The sequence below is a fragment of the Delphinus delphis genome, chromosome X (genome assembly GCF_949987515.2).
Source record: "Delphinus delphis chromosome X, mDelDel1.2, whole genome shotgun sequence".
Classification (NCBI taxonomy): domain Eukaryota; kingdom Metazoa; phylum Chordata; class Mammalia; order Artiodactyla; family Delphinidae; genus Delphinus; species Delphinus delphis.
Genome location: NC_082704.1, coordinates 107,677,135 through 107,700,590, shown reverse-complemented (window position 1 = coordinate 107,700,590; position 23,456 = coordinate 107,677,135). Strand labels below are relative to the sequence as shown.

At 40.2% G+C, this 23,456-nt stretch overlaps 1 protein-coding gene across 1 annotated transcript in view; it reads left to right on the top strand.

The window, feature by feature from the left end:
• The window catches only part of PHEX (phosphate regulating endopeptidase X-linked), a 198,515-nt gene that overhangs the window by 61,115 nt on the left and 113,944 nt on the right, over positions 1-23,456 (top strand). Inside the window, exons 10-11 of the mRNA XM_060003154.1 lie at positions 3,899-3,992; positions 6,152-6,280. Of these exons, the coding sequence (XP_059859137.1) occupies positions 3,899-3,992; positions 6,152-6,280 (223 nt within the window). The remainder of the gene's footprint in view (positions 1-3,898; positions 3,993-6,151; positions 6,281-23,456) is intronic.

Sequence of the window (23,456 nt, the reverse complement as noted above, 5' to 3'; positions counted from 1 at the left end):
CCTGGAATTGACCCATACTTAGAAGTCCTTTGACCTCTGACCTTTGTTTTATTTATCTGAAAATTGGAACAATAATAATAACCACCCCATAGCATCGTCATGAGGATCAAAAAAGGTCTTTATGATCTCTTAAATGCAATACAAATGTAAGCTGTCACTAATTGCAAACAAGGGGCAGGAAAATGTTAAAAAAAAATCTTCCTAGTCAGAGTCTTTGGGAAATGATTTCATGCTGCTCTCTTAGTGGTGGATTCTCTCCTGAGATGCTTTGCTTTCCTCTACTTTATTTATTGCCATTTGGGGAAATTACCATACTGCTAAAAATGCTTTTTGAAAAAAAAGGTATTATGTGTTATTTTTCAAGGACTGTTGCTGAGTCTTATTTTTGTTTTGTTTTTTGATGCATCTGAGCATTAAGTGTCAGTAATTCAGTCATTATGGTCAGATCTGTTCCTGGCGTGGTAATATTAGCACTCCAAGGCTGTGCTCCCCAGCGTTCTGTCAGTGTATTTATAGCACGCTGGAGCAGCTCATCAGCGCCATTGCCTCACTGTGCGAGCTTCCCCAACTCCGTCTTCTAGCTCTCAGAGGTCTTTGTGTGCTATTGTCTCGGTCATGCCTTGCCTATGAAGGCCTCACACACTGTTCTTTCTTCATACCCACAGATTTCTTTGAAGTGTGGTTGTTGGAGTGTTTTGGGGTCTCTGTGACTGGCCAGGAAATCTTTGTGGAACTAGAGGTGTTAATCCCTCACTGTGTGGCATGGGGAAAAGCGCAGAGGCTTTAAGAGTCAGATACACCTTGGTCTGGTCTAGCCTCCACTGCTTATTACACCCATTCTCCAACTTGGTTGCACATTGGACTTAGCTGGGGGGGATTTAAAAACAATAGTTATGGTGGGTCTCACCCTAGAGATACTGATTTATAATTGGTCTGGTGTGGCCTGGGCATCTGGACTTTTAAAACTCCCCAGGTGATTCTACTGAGTTGGAGACCGACTGATTATGGGATCATGAGGCATTACTTAATGGTTCTAGGCGTCAAGTTTCCTTTTATGTAAAATGCGTACAATAACATCTCTCCTATAGCAATGCTGTGGGAGTTATAGATAATATGGGATGCCTTAAGCGGTGTGATTTTGAGGGAGCAGGAAACGCCGAAAAATCGAAAACCCCAACATACTTGCATCATGCTGCCTCTTTTACCGCCAGCATTAGGCCACATCCTAACAACTTCCCCAATTGATCTGGCTCATCACAGACCCCTTGAGGGAATAGCTTTTGAATTCACGTAAGCATATCTGCTGGCCATGGACCTCCTTTGAATCTCTACCTATGGAGCCAGCACAGCTCTCATACCACAAAAGCAGTATTTTAAGGTTGAAGAACATACAGACCTTGTGTTAGGGTTGGGCTCTGCCCCTTTAACAATCTAGATTTCGGACCCTAATTGCAGCCTGTGTGTTCCCTGCTGTAGCTGGCCTTTCTGCCTATAGCTCTGTGAGTGATGGCCCTGCTCAGCATCCCCTCCAACACAGAAGCTATTCCTGCATTATTCAGCCTGTCCAGAGTTCATGTTCCTGCTTCACACCCTGAAGCCTTCATAGCCCAAGCCCTGTCCCTCTCCCGAGGCCTACTCGCATCCCTCAGGTTGAGGTGTGCACTCTCCCCAGCCCAGTGTCTGGCATGTACTTTTGGGTGCTGGGGTCTGACAGATCATTATTTCTGTGCTTGCCTGGTTCCCTGCTTGGCTAAAAGACCCAGGAGATCAGGGGTACAGCCTTCTCAGCTGTCCATCTCCCCAGCACCTAGAACTATTAGTACATATCGGGTGCTCAGGATGTGCTGAATGAGTGAATGAAAGAAGGGTTCCTTATGTACTTACCGTGTATCCCATTCAATTAAAAAACCCATTTTTCGTGAACAAGCTGAAATCTGAAGTTCCCTGTCCCCCACCTACACTCTTAAGTTCTCTTGAATGTAGGTGATGAGTTCCTATTTCTTTACATTCCTCATGGCATCTGGGACGATACTTGGACAACAGTAGGTGCTCAGTGAGCACTTCTTGTGTTGCTCAGGATTAGGGATATGAACTCAAAACGTCCAAAGGAATGACCTAAAACTACATGTTTATTATAGTGCCTCAAAAGAGCATGGACAAGGGCTAGATTTTGCTAATGAGAGTGGTGGTCTCCGAGGGGAAGTGTGCACACCTCAACAAGATCCACTGGGTCTGAGAAGAAAATTTTAGAACTTCTATATATCTTTATTCTTTCCATTGAAAAAATAACTAGGCTATATTGAGTTTTGCTATATAGATGGCCATGGACCCTTCATTTGATCTGCATGGCACATATGAGGCAAGACAGTGTTACCTTCACTGGTTAGTCTTTATTCCATATATTAAAAATAATCTCAGGTCATTTACATATACCTGTAGATTTATGAATTTTATTATTGGTTTAATCCTCACAAAATGGACAAGTGATTTAAAAAATTCTTGTAGAGAAACAGGAATTGAAGCTATTACTAATAGTATAAGCACAAAGCGAATGGGAAAAAAATGGCAGAAGTGGCCCTTCTCCCACTCTAGTTACGCCATCTTGGTTGGCCAGCTGACAAGGTAAAAAACAATGCTGTGCTAACCAGATCTGGGAAGGATATGGTCAAAATATTTTGAAATAGTCAAGACAACCATATGAGATGTTGATTTACATTGACTGTCATTGTATTAACCTAATCCTGTATGGATAATGTGTCTTGAAGAATTAACTAAAAGTGTTTGACGGATTAACTAAGGACTTTGGAAAATATCTTTATTTCATTTTATCTTTCAAAATGTCTATTTCTATATTTGTGAAAAACATTCCTGATATGTTAGTCCATTAGTATATCTCTATATAAATTAAAATGACTATACATATATTTGGGTGTGTATGCTGAAATAAATTTAATTGCTAAGAGTGCATGTCCACTGGGTTAGGATGCCATGCAAATGAGAGTGTGGGTTGTTCTTGACGGGCCAGTTGCCTTCATCATGTCACACTGCTCTCACATGGCTGGCTGACCGAGAGCCATCTCAGGAATGTGTGTTATTGGTCACCATGGTAACGGCACAGCTGGGAGGGGATGGGTCATTAAAAATTCATCATCACTATTGAGTTAGAAATTAACTCAGATCACACATCCTTCTAAGGTCAGGGCATGTTTTGCTTATAGAAAAACAGCAACACTTAAGAAAATGTAACGGATTTTAAAAAATATGTATTATGGACATTACATGAGTGTATGGGGTTGTTCATATGTTTGGAAGTGAACAGCAATGGAAACTAGAATTTACTCTGTCAAACATTTTGTTACTTATTTTAACTTCACAGTAGCCCTATAAGGTAGGGATCATTCTCATTGTATGGCAAAGATAAAATCAGCAAGCTTAAGTGAGTTGCCCAAACTCCCACATCTAGTAGGTTTGCAACCAGGGTGCATATCTAGATAATTGGTATTAGCCAATATATTGCATTTTGTTTCCAAAAGGTAAGAATTCATCTTCATTTTATCAAGTCACTTAATAATTGGAAGTTCTTGACAATTTCTAGACATGAAAGGCTGGGTAACAGTGGACTCCATGTCCAGAGTGGGAAAGCAAAATGTTCACGCTGAGGCCTGGGGCTGGAATTTTCGTATCATCTATCTGTATTAGGTGGTGAAAAGCAAGCCAATTTTGGTAGAGCTTATTGACACTGTATCATCTTATGTCATTTCTCAAGTGAAAGTTCTGCAGTTTTGTATGAGCAAGAGGTCCCTCCATGGAGCTTTGCCAACAGATTTTCCCAGGGTGTTCTGCAGAGCATCACATATCAAATTCAACACAACAAATGTGCTTCTCTTTCTGTTAACAGGACTGTTGCCAACTATTTGGTGTGGAGGATGGTTTATTCCAGAATTCCAAACCTAAGCAGGCGCTTTCAGTATAGGTGGCTGGAATTCTCACGGGTACGTTTTAAGAAGATTGCAATGTTACATCACTGGATAACTTCACTTGCTGGAACAGTCTGTATATTAACCAATCCAATAAAAATCATCTTCAGGGATTGGATGAAACAATTCAATTGTTTAAACAGAGGGAGTTTTGCATCTCAAACTCTATTTTTTTTGGCTTTATTTCTTTTTATTGAGGTAAACCTTACATACAGTAAGGTACACTCAAGCTCTTCTTTGATGAGGCTATATATTGAGGGCAATACTTGGGACCATCATGTTGTTTTCGTTCTCCCCTTCTTATCAGTTTATTCCCCTTTCCCCCAGTGTTTTTAAGTGGGTCATTGTAATTATAATTTTAATATTTCTTAGTGATATATTTGTAACTGTCTTTCATTTTCAGTATTCTGAATATTCAAAATATGCATGATATAAGTATTAGATGGTAAAGTTTCATCTTTAATTTAGGGGTAGAGTTTTGTCTTTAACTCTACCTTGATCTTCAGTCTTTTAATTTACCCGATTTCTACTAGGCCAAAGAGGCCTAAGTTTAGTCTCTTCTGAGAAGTGGCTCAACTGCCTGAAACACTTTTCTTCTCCCCCTCCTCACCCAGCTCTGTGATCTTTGCTCCTCTCCCACTCTTGTTCTCCTCTTAACTTACATAGGTGTTACTCTTTGTTTCAGAGGCTTTTGTCTGAGTAATTCTCTTACTAATACAGGGCTTAAGGATTTTGTGGCTTTTTTTTGTTTTAACATTTTAAGAATTTTGTGACTTTAAAAAATGTTTTAAGTTAATTTTATCTCAATTTGGAGTTAAGTAATGGCTAATTTTGTAAGCTATAATTTCATTTAACAGACATTTTAGTTACTAGAGAAAGTGATAAGTAGAGTTCTTAGTGGGTCATTACTCTTGAGTAGTAGCACAATTATTTTGGATACATTTTGGCCCTTAAAGTCACTAGAGTATTGAGCTTTATAGAGAACATCATAAAACAACTATATATGTTGAGGTCATATCAAAGGGTTAAGTTACAAAAAAGGTAGATTATATATATGTATCTCTGTGTATTTTTAACTCCCATGGATCACATAAAAGATGGTACTCAGCTGCTTTCTACCCCCACTGTGAAGAGAATAGAGAGGTGTAAGAAGTAGTTTGTGAAAATTTGAGGTTAGGTATGAAGGGATGTTTCTTGAGCATAAAGTGCTAAATGTAATACTGAATTGCCAAAGAAGATTGTAGGATCTCTTTCTCTAGAAGTTTTAAAAATAGATTCATTCATTCCTTACCTCTGAGAGTGGTTGTGTTATCAGAAAGTAGAGGAAGAATAGATGAACTTCATTGTTAATCCCATTTGCTCTGAACCAACAACCTGGATCTAACATCGTTCAAGGGATGCCTCCAGCCACCATTCTCAGAGCCTCCGTCCCTTGCTGTCTGCCTTCACTTTGCATTTTGAGTGCTCCAGACTCCCAACCTGCAAGGGCAATTTAAACGATATTTATTTCTTTGCTTTCATCCCCCAAGAGTAAACCTTTGAGCCCTCCAAGTCCTGCTTTGGAGCTTCCTTACTTGTTTGTAAGTGTTTTCTTGAAATGGTTTAATTGGGACAGATGAGAAAAACATTTACATCTATTTTTTACTTGGTCACCAGTGTGTTCTGTTATGGCACAATGTAAATATGCTTCCTGGGTTGTTCATGGTGGGCATATTTTCCTGGTCTGTCTTGTGAATGTACTTCCCAGAGCAAGGAAACCCTCACTGGGCAGGAGCTTTGATCACCTACTGATGTTAGACCTTTCTTGGTAGAACTTTAGTTCTCAGTAGATGTTAACTACCATCTGGACACTTGGACAGCATCCCCTCTCATCCCTGTTAACTGCAGAAAAGCTATGCTATTGTCCAAATCCTTTGTTTAATGGGGAGAATTGGAAGGAAAGGAGGAATACATTATTATCCACTCTTAAAATATTTTCACTTAGTTTTAAATATAATGGGACAAGCAGAATATTTTTCTTCATCCGATTTTACCTTTGGTGTACTATCTGACACATGTATTTGCGTTGGGGCCTGCAGTGTTTTGTAGACAGTTTCCTTCAGGTTGTTTGAACTTTTTTTCAGTCGTTGGTTTTATCCAAGTGAAGTTCAATCTGGATCAATTATCTCCCACAGGTAATCCAGGGTACCACAACTTTGTTGCCTCAGTGGGACAAGTGTGTCAACTTTATTGAAAGTACGCTCCCTTATGTTGTTGGAAAAATGTTTGTGGATGTACACTTCCAGGAAGACAAGAAGGAGGTGGTAAGCGCTGCTCCCCAGCTGATAAAAACAAGGGCGGTTAACCAGATCTGACATGGATATGGTCAGCAGGCCAATATCAGCCTTCTAGCTCTTCCAGTGACGAATCTAGAGAACAGCTTTGCTTCAAAGAGGAATTCCTGCAGTACCATATTAATTGAAAACTCAAACTCAAATGTAGAATGTTATCATGAAAATTAAGAAAATTTAGAAATGAGAAAACAGCATGAAATCATGCCTTTAAGAGTCAGAATTTCTCCTGTAGAGATTAAATGTGTTAGGTCAATGCTTAGGAAAAAAGAGGACCTAAATAATTTTAGGATTGGATGTTTGAACTATTGTAATTACAAAAGGTAGAGATTTCTAGTCAGATTTCTTTGTTTTACAGATGAGGAAGCTGGAGATCCAGTGATGAAGTGATTTGTAATATATTTAACAACTTCTTTTTTTGCCAATTTTATTTATTTATTTTTTGTTCTTCAAAATAAGCAACTTTTTTAAAAATTGAAGTATAGTTGGGCTTCCCTGGTGGCGCAGTGGTTGAGAGTCCGCCTGCCGATGCAGGGGACGCGGGTTCGTGCCCCGGTCCGGGAAGGTCCCACGTGCCGCGGAGCGGCTGGGCCCGTGAGCCATGGCCGCTGAGCCTGCGCGTCCGGAGCCTGTGCTCCGCAACGGGAGAGGCCACAACAGTGAGAGGCCCGTGTACCACAAAAAAAAAAAAAAAAATTGAAGTATAGTTGATTTACAATGTTGTGTTAGTTTCTGGTGTACAGCAAAGTGATACAGTTATGTGTATAATAGTTATATATATAATATATATAGTATAATGTAATAATTAGTGATGTTGAGCATCTTTTCATGTGCCTATCGGCCATCTGTGGAGAAATGTCGATTTAGGTCTTCTGCCCATTTTTTGATTGGGTTGAAAACAATTTTTTTATTGAAGTATAGTTGATTTACAGTGTATTAGTTTTGGGTATACAGCAGAGTGATTCAGTTATGCATACATATATATCTATTCTTTTTCAGATTCTTTTCCATCATAGGTTATTACGAGATATTGAGTATAATTCCCTGTGCTATACAGTAGGACCTTGTTGTTTATCTATTTTATATATATATTCGTGTGTATCTAATATATACACACTCCTAATTTATCCCTCTAATTTATCCCTAATTTATCCCTAAACTCCTAATTTATCCCTCTCCCCTTTTCCCTTTGGTAAACATAAGTTTGTTTTCTATGTCTGTGAGTCTATTTCTGTTTTGTAAATAAGTTGATTTGTATAATTTTTTTTGGATTCCACATATAAGTGATATCATATGGTATTTGTCTTTCTCTGTCTGACTTAGTTCACTTAGTATGATAATCTCTAGGTCCATCCATGTTGCTGCAAATGGCATTATTTCATTCTTTTTTATGTCTGAGTAGTATTCCATCATGTGTATATATGTGTGTGTGTGTGTGTGTGTGTGTGTACACCACATCTTCTTTATTCATTCATTCGTTGATGGACACTAGGGTTGCTTCCATGTCTCGACTGTTGTAAATAGTGCTATTATGAACATTGGGTTGCATGTATCTTTTTGAATTAGAGTTTGGATATATGCCCAGGAGTGGGATTGCTGGATCATATGGTAGTTCTATTTTTAGTCTTTTAAGGAACCTCCATACTGTTCTCCATAGTGGCTGCACTAATTTACATTCCCACCAACAGTGTAGGAGGGTTCCCTTTTCTCCACACCCTCTCATATTTAACAACTATTAAGTGGCTTAGAAGCAAACAAAATGCAGGGATTTTTTTCCCCCTTTCCTTATGCTGTCTTCTAAAAACTAGAGATGTGACATTTATTTCACAGAAAACACTGTCAATTTTTTTCATAAGCTTAAAAAGAAATCCTTTTATTTTGTAAATTTCTAAATATATATAGAAAGAGCATTGTAATCAACTTCCATGTACCCACGATCTGTGGCTATTTGTAATTGTCGTAGTGGTGTTAATGGCCCAACCAGATAAATCCACTAATAAAAGCTGAGGTTTAATTTCATTCATTTACTCAACAAATATTTGTTGAACATCTGTTATATACTAGACACTGTTCTAGGCACTTGGGATACAACAGAGAACAAAGATCCCTGGCCTCATTGAGATGACATTCTATTGGTGAGGGTAGACAAAAAAATCAATACAGTGCATACATTAACAAGTGTATTAGAAGATGATAAAGACTCTGGAAGACAGAAGAATGAGATCAGGGTAAAGACGACAAATCGGGATTGCTGGAAGGTATGAATATGTGGGGGTGGATTGTAGGATTAAATAGGATGATCAAGGAAAGCCTCATTGTGAAGATGACATTTGGCAAAGATTTGAAGGAGGTGAGAGAATTAGATATGGCATCTATCTGGGGGAAGAGTGTTCTTAGCAGATGGAACAGTTAGTGCAAAATCCCTGAGGCAGGGATGTGCCTGGAGTGGTCAGGGAAGAGCAGGGAGGTCCACGTGGCTGGAGCAGGGTGAATGAGGGTGAGAGAAGTAGGCACTGAGGTCAGAGCAATAACAGGGATGGTGTGGCATTTTATAATCCTTGTAGAACATTGTAAGAATGTTGGCTTTTACTCTGAGTCAAGTGGGGAGCTAATGCAGGCTTTTTAGCAGAGGCCTGATGTGACTTATGTTGAGAGGATCGCCCTGGCTGCTGTGTTGAGAAGAGATTGTATCAGGTCAAGAATGGAAGCAGGGAGGCCAATTAGGAGACTATCAGAGGGACCAGGCCAGAGATGATGGTGGCTTGGACCAGGTGGTAGCTGTGGAAGCTCTGAGAAGGGGTTGCATTCTGAATACATTCTGAAAGATAGAACCAGCGCAGTTTGCTGACAGATCTGTTGAGGGATCTGAGAGTAAGAGCTCTGAGTCTGATTAAATGGAAATACGGAGGTGCTATTAACTGAGAAGAGGAATACTGTGGGGAGGATCAGGTTTGGAAGGCAGGATCAGGAGTTCAGTTTCGGCCATGTTGAATTTGAGATGTTATCAGACTTCCAGGTGGAGATGTCATGGAGGTAGTAGGGTATGAGTCTTGAGTTTAGGACAGAGGTTGGGGCTGAAGGTTGGAGGAGAGAGGAGGAGTGAAATGGTTGTCCAGGGGAGTGGGAGACTGAGTAAACTGAGGAAATGTAGTATGGCTGCTCTAGGTGAAGTTGGAGGTCATGAATTTTAAAAAGTCTCCTCATTTTGGCTGTGTTCTTCTCCATGTGTTTCAGCTACACTGGAGGAGAGGGTCTATTTTAAAATAGAAATTTCAATTTAGCTAGGTTTTTTTTTTCTGATGTACATTTTCTTTGTGAAGAATTATATTTTACAAATGGCATGAAGCACAATATCTAGGTATGATTAACTAATGTAGGGGAGGAAAAAGAATTTTTTTCTCTACTATTCTAGGTTCCTGGCTGAGACCCTCCTGTAATAAAAGATTAATAGGAGAAAACCAAATAAGTTTAATAACATGTGTACCTCTTCTACTCAGGAAAACTGAGTAACTCCCAGAAGTGGCCCAAGCTACCACCTTAAATTCCAAGTCCAGCTAAAGACGAAAGAAGATGTTGAGCACTGGGAGAAGCCAGTTGTGGGCACCAGACAAAATGCAGTAAATAAGGGCATGGCTGTGATGCAGACTTAAGTCCTTGCCGTCTCCATTGCTAAGAGTTTCTAGAGATTTAGTCATGCTCCTCCTCTTGGTACAGAGAGGGAGACACCCTTACAATGGAGTTTACCCTTATAAACATTCATTTCTCTCACAAAAGGGTGATTTCTACTGTTTTCAGGACAATTCCTATGTCTGCAGCCTCTCAAAAGTGATCAGCCCCAAATAATCAATATGCCAAAGGGGCATATTTGGGGATGGTATATTTTGCTTCCCTTCGCTAATAACAATCCATCGTAGTCAGTCAGATATGAATATGTAAGCACCTTGGGTGCAGGTGGTCATTAAACATTGAATTTAAAGGCAAAGAAATAAAAAAGTCTGTTAAGCCATGATAATTCCACTGGTTGGTATTATGTGTTGATATGTATTACAACTATGTATTATGTGCTGAGGTTTGCTTCGGAATGCCATACATCTAAGCACATTTACTTGGATTTTTTTCTGTCTTTTGATACTTTGGAGAATTTTATGCCAAGTTCGAGACTTTATATTTGAACCTGTAAGTACTCTTCTTGTAAATAATTCCACTGAAGAATTAATGTCTTATTTCAAAATACTGAGTATTCCCATTGTGTTTTCTTTCACTCCTTGGTCGGAGTAAATGGATTGAGAATTTATCAGATAATCACAGTGGTAACATTGTAAGCCCTGGGAAGGATATAAAAACAATTAAGGGGTAATGGAGGTGTTTTTATATAGCAGGATTTTTTTTTTGGCAGTAGAAGAATTTTAAGTAATACGAAAGGTATGTGGATTAATTTGTTTGTCTCAGTTTTGGTGTGAAAGTCCCTTTTTCATGTGTCAGGTTGTGACAAGTAAAGTTGATTTTGGCACTTCCCCCCTTATTTTGATGTACGTGGGACGTGAAGGTAGTGTGATAGGTACACAGATACTCATTTATTTTACATAAAATTATTTGCCTCCCTTAAGCAGAAGCTATTTGCCTCAGGGAATACTTAAGTTGGAAACTTATAAGAGTAATATGTGGCTTTTTATAGCCGTGTTACAAGGCTCTCATCCAAGAACCACCTGGAACCACTGATTTACTTGAAAAACATTCTTTATTATTAGCTACAATCCAAAGAGAAAAACAAAAATATCCCCAATGGCACAAATTCCAGAGACACTAACTCAGAGGGGTGGGTGCCATTGTTTTATTTTCAAAAACAGTTGTTAAGCAAATGAATACAGTCAGAAGGTTAAACTTCAGGTATTTCTCAAACTTTAATGTGTACAGGAATCACTGAACGATCTGGTGGTTAAAATGCAAAATCTCACTGCATTTTAACTGGGTCTGGGGTAGGACCCAAGAATTTGCATAACAAGCTCCCAAGCAGTGCTGACACTGCTGGTCTAGGGACCACACTTAGAGTAGCAAGGCCTTTGCATCATTCATGTGTTTGCAGTTACCACCAAAAAACAGCTCTGGCAATTCATGTGAGCAGGGCAGGCATTTGACTCAGGGCAGCAGTACATCGTTTGCTAAAGCCTGTTGCATTAGTGCAAGTAATCGCTTCAATTTTCAGATCATAGAAAATTTCCCCGATTCAAATTGCTTTAAGTGGACTGTGCCAAACCCCGGGTGTGAGGGCCTTCAGGCTGCTTTTTAGTTCTGCTTTTTTTGTTGTTGTTTTTTTCCTCTGAGCTATTTAGTTTTCCTTTGAAAACTGATACCTGGGTTCCTCTAAGAGACTTTGTGCTTCTCCTCAGTATTTCTGTTTTTACAGCCTCTTTTTTTTTAATAAATTTATTTTGGGGGGCTGCGTCGGGTCTTCGTTGCTGTGTGCAGGCTTTCTCTAGTTGCAGCGAGCGGGCGCTACTCTTCGATGCAATGTGTGGGCTTCTCCTTGGGGTGGCTTCTCTTGTTGTGGAGCACGGGCTCTAGGTGTGCGGGCTTCAGTAGTTGTAGCACGCGGGCTCAGTAGTTGTGGCTCGCAGGCTCAGTAGTTGTGGCTCGTGGGCTCTAGAGTGCAGGCTCAGTAGTTGTGGCACACGGGCTTCATTGCTGCACGGCATGTGGGATCTTCCCAAACCAGGGCTCAGACCCATGTCCCCTGCATTGGCAGGTGGATTGTTAACCACTGAGCCACCAGGGAAGCCCTCTGCAGCCTCTTAATGGCAAGTTGGCCCAACTGCCTCTGGTTGGCACCCTTTGTTATAGAGAGGGTGGGAGGAGCAGTTCACTTTGGGGTTTCCTTCGTAGCGGTGAAGGCATCCTCCCTCACTCCCCCAAAATACCTCTCTTCCTTTTTCATTGGGGAAAACACATAATTTTACATTACTATTTCCTTGTGACTTCCCACATGCGAGTCTGCACGTGCACACAGCCACATTCATGTACAGTCATATTTATTCACTCACACATAACAATGGGAGTTTTACAAATTTAATTAGAAACGGGAAGAATAGCATGTAGAAAAAGGAGAATCCTTCCACAGAAAGCCACCTAAAGAGGCCACATGGAACAATCTCGTGCCTATCAGATAGTGAGCCAGGGCCTTAATCCATGTGGGACTGGCTGCAGACTTTACTTGAATCAGAGGGACAGGCCAGTGGAGTGAGAGTAGGGAGTTGCAGAACTCTTTGGACGGTGGTTGTCTTTGTTACCTAAAGTAGCACTATCCAGTAGAACTCGGTATGAGCCATGTATGTAATTTTACATTTTCTACTAGCCTTATTTAAAAAGTAAAAGGAAACAGGTGAAATTAATTCTAATAATATATTTTGCTTAACCAAATATATCCAAAATATTGTCATTTCAACAAGTAATTAATGTAAAATTATTAATGCAATAGTTTGTATGCCTTATTTAACACTCAGTCTTTGAAACCCCATGCATATTATTATAGCACATCTCAGTTCGGACTAACCCCATTTCAAGTGTTCAGTTGCCATGTGTGGCTATTGGACAGTGCCTGTCTAAAGAACTGAAGAGTTCAAGCCCTGCCTGGAGTTCAGCATGGCAGGGCTCAGTCCCTGGGTGAGTGGGTGCTAGTAGCCAGGAAGGTCCCTGAGAAGGTGGAGTTGTTGGTGTCTGACCAACTGGGTTTCTCAGAGTGCTCTAGTGTTGAGAGGGGAAGGACTCAAGCAACCCCACACGAGATTCATGGCCTGGGAACAGGGGTGGGAGTTGGAGTCAAGCTAGTACTTGGTGAGGATGTTTCAGATTCTCTGGGATACCAGCTTAGAGGAGGAAACAAATTCTAGACTGTACTCTGAGGTAAGCACCTTGGAGGCTTGGTTCTCATTGGCTCAGGGACCAGCTGGTGTGGAGTCTGCAAGTCAAGGATGTTCAGTGCCTGAAAGGTGCAAAGGACTGAGTCAAGGCGAAAGTCAGGGGTTCCGAGCTCAAATACCCTCACAGCCAGTGAGGAACATTAAATAACGTACAGGAGTAAAGCTGGCTGGGTGTCAGCAAAAGCCAGGGCAGGTGCAGTGATGAGTGACAGCTGACCCTGGGCCTCGGTGTCTGGGACCCAGTAGTGATGAATAGGAATGGATGTGATATTCAGGATTCAGCTCAGGCTCTTTTCATGCCGGATGCCTGCCGAGGGTTGCTCGGTTTCTGTTTTTTGTTTTTTGAGAGAAGTCAGAAATACGGACTTGTATGTGAAATATCCTACATTTTAAATCTTGGCCAATACTTTGGAGGCCAAACTGAATATGTCCCTGGGATACCATTTTGTGGCTTTTACACTAACATTTTCTCTCCAGTTTTCAGACCCAAAGTCATGACCGTGTCTGTCAGAGAACTTTTTAAGTTTTGCAATCTTAGTTAGAAGATCATGCATAGTTTAAAAATACAGCATATTAGCTAATCATTTAACAGGTTGCTTTTGTGGAAAGTTATATGAAGGGTATGAAAGTAGAACTCTCTCAGAGAATCCATGGTGTATTGTCACTGTAAATAGAGATGATGGCTCTCATCCTACTGTGACAAACCCTGATCTGTAGGCTCATGACCTAAATGACAGGAGAGAGATTTAGGGGTATGTGTGTACGTGGGGAGGGATGTCTAAAGTTGGTACTTGTTTTTCTCTTCCATTTTTAAATTATTAATGATAATTTATATCTGTAACGTATGAGTAAATGCCCCAGATAGATATCAGTGTCCACAGTAGGCACATGAAGATCCCAACGATGGCTATATAATGTTTTAAAAATCTGATGATGATAATAAGGTAGCTAACTTTTACTGATATTTAGTTGGATGTCTGGTACGCATTCTATAAGAGCTTTCGATGCGTTAACTCATTTAGTCCTCGCGGTGGCCCTGTAATTGCTATTATTGCCCTCATGTTTCCAGATGAGGGCACTGAGGCTCCAAGAGTTTAAGTAAATTCCCCGAGGTCACACGGCCTGAACATGCTTTAGGTGGGGTTCAAGTCCAAACACTCTAGCTTTAAGTCAGTGTTCTGTTCCCTTGCTTCTCTCTGAAAAACACTTGAATCTTCACCATTTTTATGACTGGCATGAGGAGACCAGTCATAATGAAGAGACTTCTTAGTGGCTTGTCCTATAATTGATTCACCCTTATCAGGAAGTTACTTATTCATGTATTAAGATCTTATACAAATAAAAGGCACATATTTCCTATTTCTTAGCATTTTAGAGGTAGGGAACAGTTGGAATAGGTTTTGCTTCTAGTAGCATTCTAATATTTTAAAGACAAATAGAGTGAAAGCTTAATCAGTTTGAGTCTAACCAGGTGATATTGCATTTTTTTGTGTTCATAGAATTTTCAGAAGAAACAGGGAAACAGTAAGAAACAAGCTGATTATCAGAGATTTCATCTAAGAGCAGCATTTGAGGTTCATCTTTGGCTCAGTCCACACACTGAACTCAGTTTCCAGTATTTCCTACATATATCATTCTGAGGAGTGATCCCTGATGTTTGGAATGATGACCTAAGGCTCTGTAAGGTTTCTTCATCAAAACAGTCTTTAAAATGTTCACCATTGTTTTGGGTTACTGAGGCAGAAATGTAAACATACACGTCAAAGAAAAATTTTCTATCGTGTTGATGCAAAGGAGAAAAGGATCTTTCCGTTTTATGCTTTGAATTGTAGTTTCTAGAAAATTCAAGGAAATTGGAGTTCCCATTTGAACATTTTGTCTGAGCTAAGTTATTAAACCACATAATTTTATTTCATTATAGATACTCTCCCCAAATTACTTATCTTTATTCATATATCTCAGCTCTGCCAATAGGCATTTTATTGCTGTTCTCTCAAATTATCTGTTTTTGTTGTAGGGTGAACCCTATTAAAGAAAAAAATATTCTGATACTTGTTAAAATGATAAGGAAGACTTTATTCAGGAGTATTGCAAAGGATGTCAAGACTTTCCAAGTAGGTGAGAGAGATCGGGCTCAACTGTGAACATGGCAGAGACAGCTGGGGGTTGGCCAAGGAGCAGGGTGAAGGAGGCAGTGGATGGAAAATGACTAAGAGGAAACGTTCAAAGGTCAGGGGACTTTTTCTGAAGGCAGGCCAGGGTGCACAGATATCAAGGGTGGGGGATGAGGAATCTGACAGATATGGAGGGTGCTCAGATATCAAGTGTGGAGGGGGTTCTCCCTAAACTGACTTACCGGGATTCTTGGTAAAACTGGGCTGTGCGGGCCTGGCACAGGGCTTAGATGAACCTGGCTAAAGGTTGGTCAACGAGAGAGTTTTTGTCAACACTCAAATCAAAGATAAAGTCACTGGTCTCTTATTATACATGAAAACATTCTGTACGCAGAAGGTTAATTTAGTTAAAGAGGAACGAATCTTTTATTATACTTTAGATTGAGATTTTGTTAAGTGAAGAATTAAAGCTTTATTTACTGTGTAAAACAATTCACTGATTTCTTCTGTACTCTAGTAGCTGATTCCTTTTTCTCTTTATGGTAAGGACATCGTTCATGTCCCCAAGTAATGCCATGGATGACCTAGAGTATCGTCCAGTTTTCTGAGTGCTCTGGATGAGCAATTCTGGTAGTAATTCTTATCCCAAGAACGGGTTTCTCCTCCCATCCCATACTGCTGCAGCTGGTGCCGAAGACTTAAGTACCCACATGGGTCCAATTGCAGTGGTGGAGTTTGAACTTGCAACCTCTGTGCACTAGGAGTTCACCTCATTAGTTAGCCAAGATAATTGAATTGATGTACTTCCATTAATATTCAAGTTCTCCAATTCCCTTGCTCACCGTTTTTCTCAGTGGTTGAATAAATGAGATGTAACTCTAACGTTAGTGGCAGAAGTCACTTGAAAGTCAGTGTCATGCATCATAGCAATGCCTTTATACCGAGGGGTTCTTGGTTCCTTACAGATGCTGTTACAAGAGTTGCTCTCAGTATAGCCATTGTACTGATAAAGATAAAGCTCCCTTCAACACAAGTCATGCAAAGTAAAGGATATTCTATCTGGCTATCAAGTGTCCCTGTTTCCGTTTGCCTAGGCAATGGTGTCAGCTATTATATCAATCAGTTTCTCTGGGTCTTTGCAGAAGATCCGTCTGAATTAAGGCAAAACAAACTGATGTGAGTTTTAAAGGGCTTTTAAAATACAGTTATAAAATATTGACCTTATTAAGAAATTACATCTGATTTTCTGAAAACTTGCATTAGCATCTCATAGCCCAGTTGTGTTCTTATCATTTGGGGCAAATTAACCTCTTTGTTTCTCTATCTTCCTGTTTATGAATGGTACACAAGGTTTTGCTGCTATAGTAATGCTGTGTAACACTCAGCCACAAAACTTCAGTGGCCTTCACCAATTAGCAGTTGATGTTGATGCACCTGGAGTGGGTTGGTGGTTCCCCTGGGCAGCTCTGCTTATTTTCGCGTGGTTTGTCTAATGTCTGGGGGTTGGCTGGTCTAGGCTGGCTTCAGCAGAGGTGGCCAGGATGACTTGGCTCTACTCCGAGTATTGTACTTCCTTCAGCCTCTAGCCTGGGCACGTTCTCATAGCGATGGCAGAGGTGCAAGTGAGCAGACGGAGACACGTGAGGCTTCCTGAGGCCCAGGCTCAGGACTGGCATAGTGTCATGTCTGCATTCTGTTCACCAAAGCAAGCCACAAGGCCAGTCCAGAATGACAGAGCAGGGAAATAGACGCTGCCTTTTTAGTGAAAGGTCCCACAGCAAAGAGCATGGATACAGGAATGGGGGTATAGAGTTAAAAGCCATCGTTGCAGTGAATCATAGATAGGGATACAAACAGTACCTACTTCGCTGTTTTGTGACGAGGACTGAGTGAGATCATCCACGTAGAAGGCTTAGCACATGCCTGGTGCATAGTGAGTGCCCAGTGAATGTCAGCTACTGTTACTACTGTGTGCCATGCCTAAGATTAATCATGAAGAGAGAATGCACACTATCTATCAAAGAACTGTGGCAACTCTCCTGCATTGAGATCTCTTCTTGCTAATTTCTCTTCAAAAGAGTGAGTGTGAGGCAGGCACCTGGGGGATTGCTGTTCCTAGTCCTGCATATATGCCCAGTGTAGTAGCTTTCAGTTGGGACAAAGATGCTTTTATGGCTGGTGCCCTAGCCACATTCCAGAACCAGCCCTATCGTTTAATGCTTAAATCTGGCTCATAAGAGAGTCTCATGCAACTACTCAAGGAGCCAAATATAATTTCTATAACAGATCCAGGTTTCACAACTCTCTACGGGCTAAATCTTATTACAGCAAATGTCATAAGACCCCAATCCTGACAGCTGTTTTTAAGCAACCTTTGGTAAAATGACATCCAGCAAAACAAGTAATTCAGAAAGGTCATTGGGAATTCTTTTGAAATAAGTGTGGACACTACTCTTGCCCTTGTCCTTGAGTGTGCTGCCACGATGGTGACACATTTGGGCCGCCTTTCTTGTTTGTGGTCTCTATCTTTGGATAACATTGGACACTGTTGCCTTTGCCACTTATTATCGGCCACAGTCTTGTCAAGCAGATCTGATCAGGCCTGTGGGCTGCGGAGACCCTGTCCTGGAAATTCATTGGCTGAAAGAAAGCACTTAGGCCCTCCAACAGAGCCGAGTTTTGGATGTGACCAGGGAGAATTCCTTGCTGGAGGGAGTTTACCCACAGCCAAAAGCTAGACCATTATGAGACTGGTTGACTTCTAAATATTATTCTGGTTTCTGATCCGTTCCCTCGAAGAGTAGGAAAGTGGGAAACAGAAAAAGATGAGTTAGAAAATCAGAGCACAGTCTCTCTGTTCATATCCAGTAAACAGGATTTTACTCTTATTACCTCCACCCCAGCCTTATGCTTTTTGATAAGAGGACATGGTAAACTGCCCCACCAGACTGACATGCTTTATAGCATGTCTGGGGCCCAAATAGCTTGACATTTTTTTCTTTCGCCAACATTTTAAATAGCTACGCAAGTTTGTTAATCCTGACAAACTGGTATGATTTGTTTTATCATACCAGCTTGCTTGGCTGCCAGAAACTGAGGGTTTCCTAACTATCCTTAGTTTTTCTGGCTTTACCACTTCTCCCACCTTAACATGGGTCTCTTCTTTACTTCTTATTTCAATGCCATTATTATATTTTTATCAGGAGCCAAATCAAAGTTGTTCTCATAAATACAGTATAAATAATGAGTCAGTGGATAGTTAACATTTATTAGTGCATTGATTTATTTAATGTCTGTGTTTCTAGTGAAGTGACAGTTGCCAGAAAGAAAAGTTTTAGGAACTTCCCTTAAATTGCAGCCTATTTCTTCCAGGTTAACCGCATGAATTATTGATAATAATTTTTGTTTTTCACATTCACTCGTCACGTGGTTATAATTTAAGGAACCATGTCTTGCTCTAGACCAGTGAGGAGACTGGAGACGTTTTAATCTTATGTTTTATTAAGATATTACGTATAATTTCTGAATATATTAGAGAGGAAAATCTCTTCAACATTATGCTTTTATTTAAGAATTTCATTAAAATTACTTTAAGATTAATGCATATAATCACCTTGAAGATTGTTTTTCTTCTTCAAGAACTCTATCAGCCTATAGCTATTTCTATCATATATAATATATATGTATATACATATATTAATATTTTTAAACCATTCTTAGCCATCTGTTCTGTACCACGTTGGCATCATCAACCTCAGAATGGACTGGTACTGAGTCATTTGAGTTCCACTGAAGTTTATATTTGGAATAACTGCTGGAATAACTGTTATACATTAGCATGTATAAAAGATATTTGATTAAATTTCATTTCTTTGCTAGATACCCCCTGGAGGTTTTGAAAAACATAAATCAACTTCTATTTATTGAACATCTGCTACATGTATCGTATGAAATCATACCATGTGAAAAATCATATCATGTAAGATGTGAAATCATAAAACTAACAGTGGTGAGATATGAAATCATAAAACTAACAACTTTAAATTTGCAGAACACCATAGGGGAAGAAAAATTATTTTTCCCTTTTACCTCCTAGGTTCTTGGCTAAGATCCCTCTGTAATGAAAAGACAGATTAACAGGAGAAAGAGAGAGGTTTAATAACATGTATACCTCCTGTATACATGAGAGAGACCCAGGAAAACTGAGTAACTCGCCAAAATGGCCCAAGTCATCACCCTAAATACCATCTCCAGCTAAAGTCAAAAGATGTCGTTGTCGGGGGAGGGAAGCCAGTTATGGGAGGTTACCAGGCAAAGCACGGTAAACAAGGGTAACGTTGTTATACAGATGTAAGTTTTGACTTCTCCACTGATAAGAGTTTCTAGAGATTTAGTCATGACATCTTCCTGGTACAGAGAGGGAGACACCCTCTCAAATGGAGGTTTCTCCTGTAAATGTAAATGTCTCTTACAAAAGAGTAACTTCTCTGTTTTCTGAGCTTTTTCTAATCTGCTGTTCCTTAAAAATAATCAACCTAAAATCTAAAATAATCCTCATGCCAAAGAGGTATGTTTTGGGGTGGCAAATTCTGCTCCCCTTCAACACTTCTTAGTTGCCTTACATATCCATGATCTCATTTGATCTAAATCATGATTCCTGTCTTCGAAGCTTATGGATTTCTTGGGGAGATCAAATAAATATAAATGGCAATTAAATACACACCTATATTGTTCTGAATATAAGCCTAATAGGAACTCAGAGAAGGGACTTAAAGTGTGGGTTTAAGTGTTTGGGATTCATTGGTATGAGGTACGATCTGAGTTGGCCATGTAGGATTTCTTTGTCACCAGAGACAAAGCTTTGAAGGAAACTACAACTGACAGTGGGGTGAACTGACCCCTTTTGTTATCGAGCCAAACTCGATGTGTGGTAAAGTCAATCTACAGACACTGGGTTGTGGTGAAGGGAAGTACAGCATTTATTTGCAGGGAGAATGGGCAGCTAAAGCTCAAAAGACCCATACTCCTTGATGGCTTTTGGGCAAGCGTTTTTATTTTACTTACTTACTTACTTATTTATTTATTTATTTTTTACATTTATTGTACACTTTATTTATGTTATTATTACATTGTCATATATAATGAATTAGTTATACAACTCACCCTAATGCAGAATCAGTGGGAGCCCTGAGCTTGTTTTCCTGCAACTAGATGGTCCCATCTGGGAGTGATGGGAGACAGTGACACCCGAAGTGTGTTGCTTCTGTCCAGTCTCCTCTGTAGGATGCAGCTTAACTGTCACTTGCCACTCACTGGTAGGGTTTTGATACGAGTCTGCAAGCAGTTGATTTATTATGGTCTCTGTGCAGTCAAACCTCTCTGCTAATGATAATCTGTATTTGCAGCCACTCCCCAGCACTAGCATCACTGCCTCAGCCCCACTTCAGATCATCAGGCATTAGATTCTCACAAGGAGCGCGTAACCTAGATCCCTCACGTACGCAGTTCACAGTAGGGTTGGGCAAGGGTTTTTAAATGCAACATTAGGGGTGAGGGTTGCAAGGTGTGTGATCAGCTTGTGGACATTCTTCTGATTGGTTGTTGGTGAGGTAACAGGGTGATGTTTTGAGAATCTTAAGCATCAGTCTTCTGGTTCCAACCAATCTGAGGTCTGCATGCTTATGGTCAGCAGTTTCCATCTGGTGGGGCTCTGGTTTCTGTAAACCAACTCAAAGATATGTGTCAGATTGTTATCTGTATCCCTTGAGGAGGAACTAGGAGTCCTTTGACTCTGTTTTATGGCTGAAGTATTGTGTAAGCTATCGTAACTTTTTGCTTGATTGCTTTGACTTTGTTTCTGCGTTCTGTCACTTCTCTAATTATTAACTGCTTAAATTTGCTCTTTGGAACTCAGGGGAAGGCCGGCGAGACTAAAGCTTTTTTTCCAAACAAGAAGTGGGGGACACGGAGGGGGGGTCTGTCACCAGGAAGGCCATGCAGGGTCCTGCTTGGTTTCACGTCTTCTCAAAGCGGTATTAGCATACGTCCCTTTAAATGCATTAATAGAACCATATTGACCCATATATATAGAACACAAAGTTCCTATGTCCATGTGAGGGGAGGGAGGATAAGGAGAGGTCAAAAGAAGAGCAGGTGAGACAATTTTAATGCACTAAGATAGGAGAATCTCATTAAAAAAAACCTTTCCTGAAGGGTACCAGGTGTATGCATATGTGTATGTGACTCACCAGTGTCTGATGTAGAATGCTGTGGGCAAAACCCTGGAGTGCAAGAATGAAAAGGGGAACCCACTTTTAAATAGCATTGGTTGAGGGAAAGAACTAAAAACTGCCCATATACTGACCAAATAAACTGTATTTTCTCAGTGTGGGTCCATAAAATCTGAGATAAGTAGATGGCTTAACAAAATGCTGCTTTACATGGAGGGCTCTTACTCTGAATGTGGCAGATTTTACCATAATAATATTTGAGTTAATTTTTGTATGTCATATTTTGATTTTTAACTCTAAATAAATATTTTCTATGGATAACTTCACCTTATGACTTCTACTTTAAGTGATTTCTATTAATGTTATATGCTGGCTGGTTGGGGCATTAGGTCAAGGTTTGGTGAAGAAATAATATTTCTGTCTTCTTATTTAAAAATCACGTCAGGCTTCTGCTGCCTCAGGGAACATGACTTGACTGAAGGCATTGTTATTATGTGATGCTGTAGAGTAGTCTAAAGATAAAAATCAGAAGTGTTCAGTGATTTATCTTCCTAGTTCCAGCATACTAAAATCATTATTTCTCTTATTTGCATTGACATGCCAACCAATGACATTAATCACCTTCAGAGATTTCCCTTGTTCTTAAAGTCTGCTGGGGTAGTTCAGCACCATTTCACAAAAACTGTTATATATTAAATCTGTAGAGTGGTCAAAAAGAAAGAATTGAGAACCTGTGATGAGACCTGGGAGGGGAGTGGTGGTCTCAGAGGACTAGGGCAGAGACCAGCTGAGGCTCACAGGGAAAGAAAAGAGGAAAATGATTACAGTCATCTCTCAGTATCTGTGGGCGATTGGTTCCAGGACTCCCTGCAGATAACCACAATCTGCGGATGCTCGATTGCCTTATATAAAATGGTGTAGTATTTGCATATAACCTACACACAGTAAGTCCTTTAAAAAGGACTTAATTTTTTTTTTTTACAGCAGTTTTAAGTTTATAGCATGGGGAAGAAAAAAAATCTTTCCTCTATCCTTCCAGGTTCTTGGCTGAGACCTCCCTATCATAAAAGGACAGAGTAGCAGGAGAAAAACAGAAGTTTAATAACATGTATATCTCCTGCATACATGAGAGCAAGCCAGGGAAACTGAGTAACTTTCCAAAATGGCCCAAACCATCGCCTTAAATACCATCTCCAGCTGAAGACAGAAGAAGATGTTGGAGAGTGGGGTGAGGGCTGGGGGGACAGTTGAGGGAGGTTATTGAGAAAAGCACAGTAAACAAAGGTCTGCTTGTTATGCAGACTTAAGTTCATGCCTTGCCTTCTCCATCGATAAAAGTTTCTAGAGATTTAGTCAACTTGCTCTTCCTGATACAGAGAGGGAGACGCAGAGGTTTCTCTTATAAATGCAAATGTTTCTTCCAAGAGGGTAACCTCTTGGTTTTTAGCACTTATTTTGTGTGCTCCTTCTTAAAAATAATCAGTTCGAGATAATCCTTAAGCCAAAGAGACGTGTTTTGAGATGGCATAGTCTCTTCTTCAACAACAAAATTGAGAGGAGGGTATAGAGATTTCGTGGAATGGCGATTTCCTCGGTTCTTGCCCTTCTCAAGGGAAAGAATTCAGTCAGGAGGCATAGAGCAGTTTTAAGTAGCAAGAGTTTTATTAAGCAGAGCGAAAGTACACTCCCAAGAAAGGATGAGAGTGGGCTACCTGGAAACCAGAGCAGCCCTGCAATGGGACAGGGTTGGGTGTGTCCTATGTCATTTGATTGTCAAGTTGATTGACAGCTTTAGGTTATATAACTTTCCTGCTAGTATGCAGGCACTTACCCATAAGCACCCAAGCAGAACCCATGGGGTGGGGCGGGGAAGCAAAAGCCGCAATGCTAA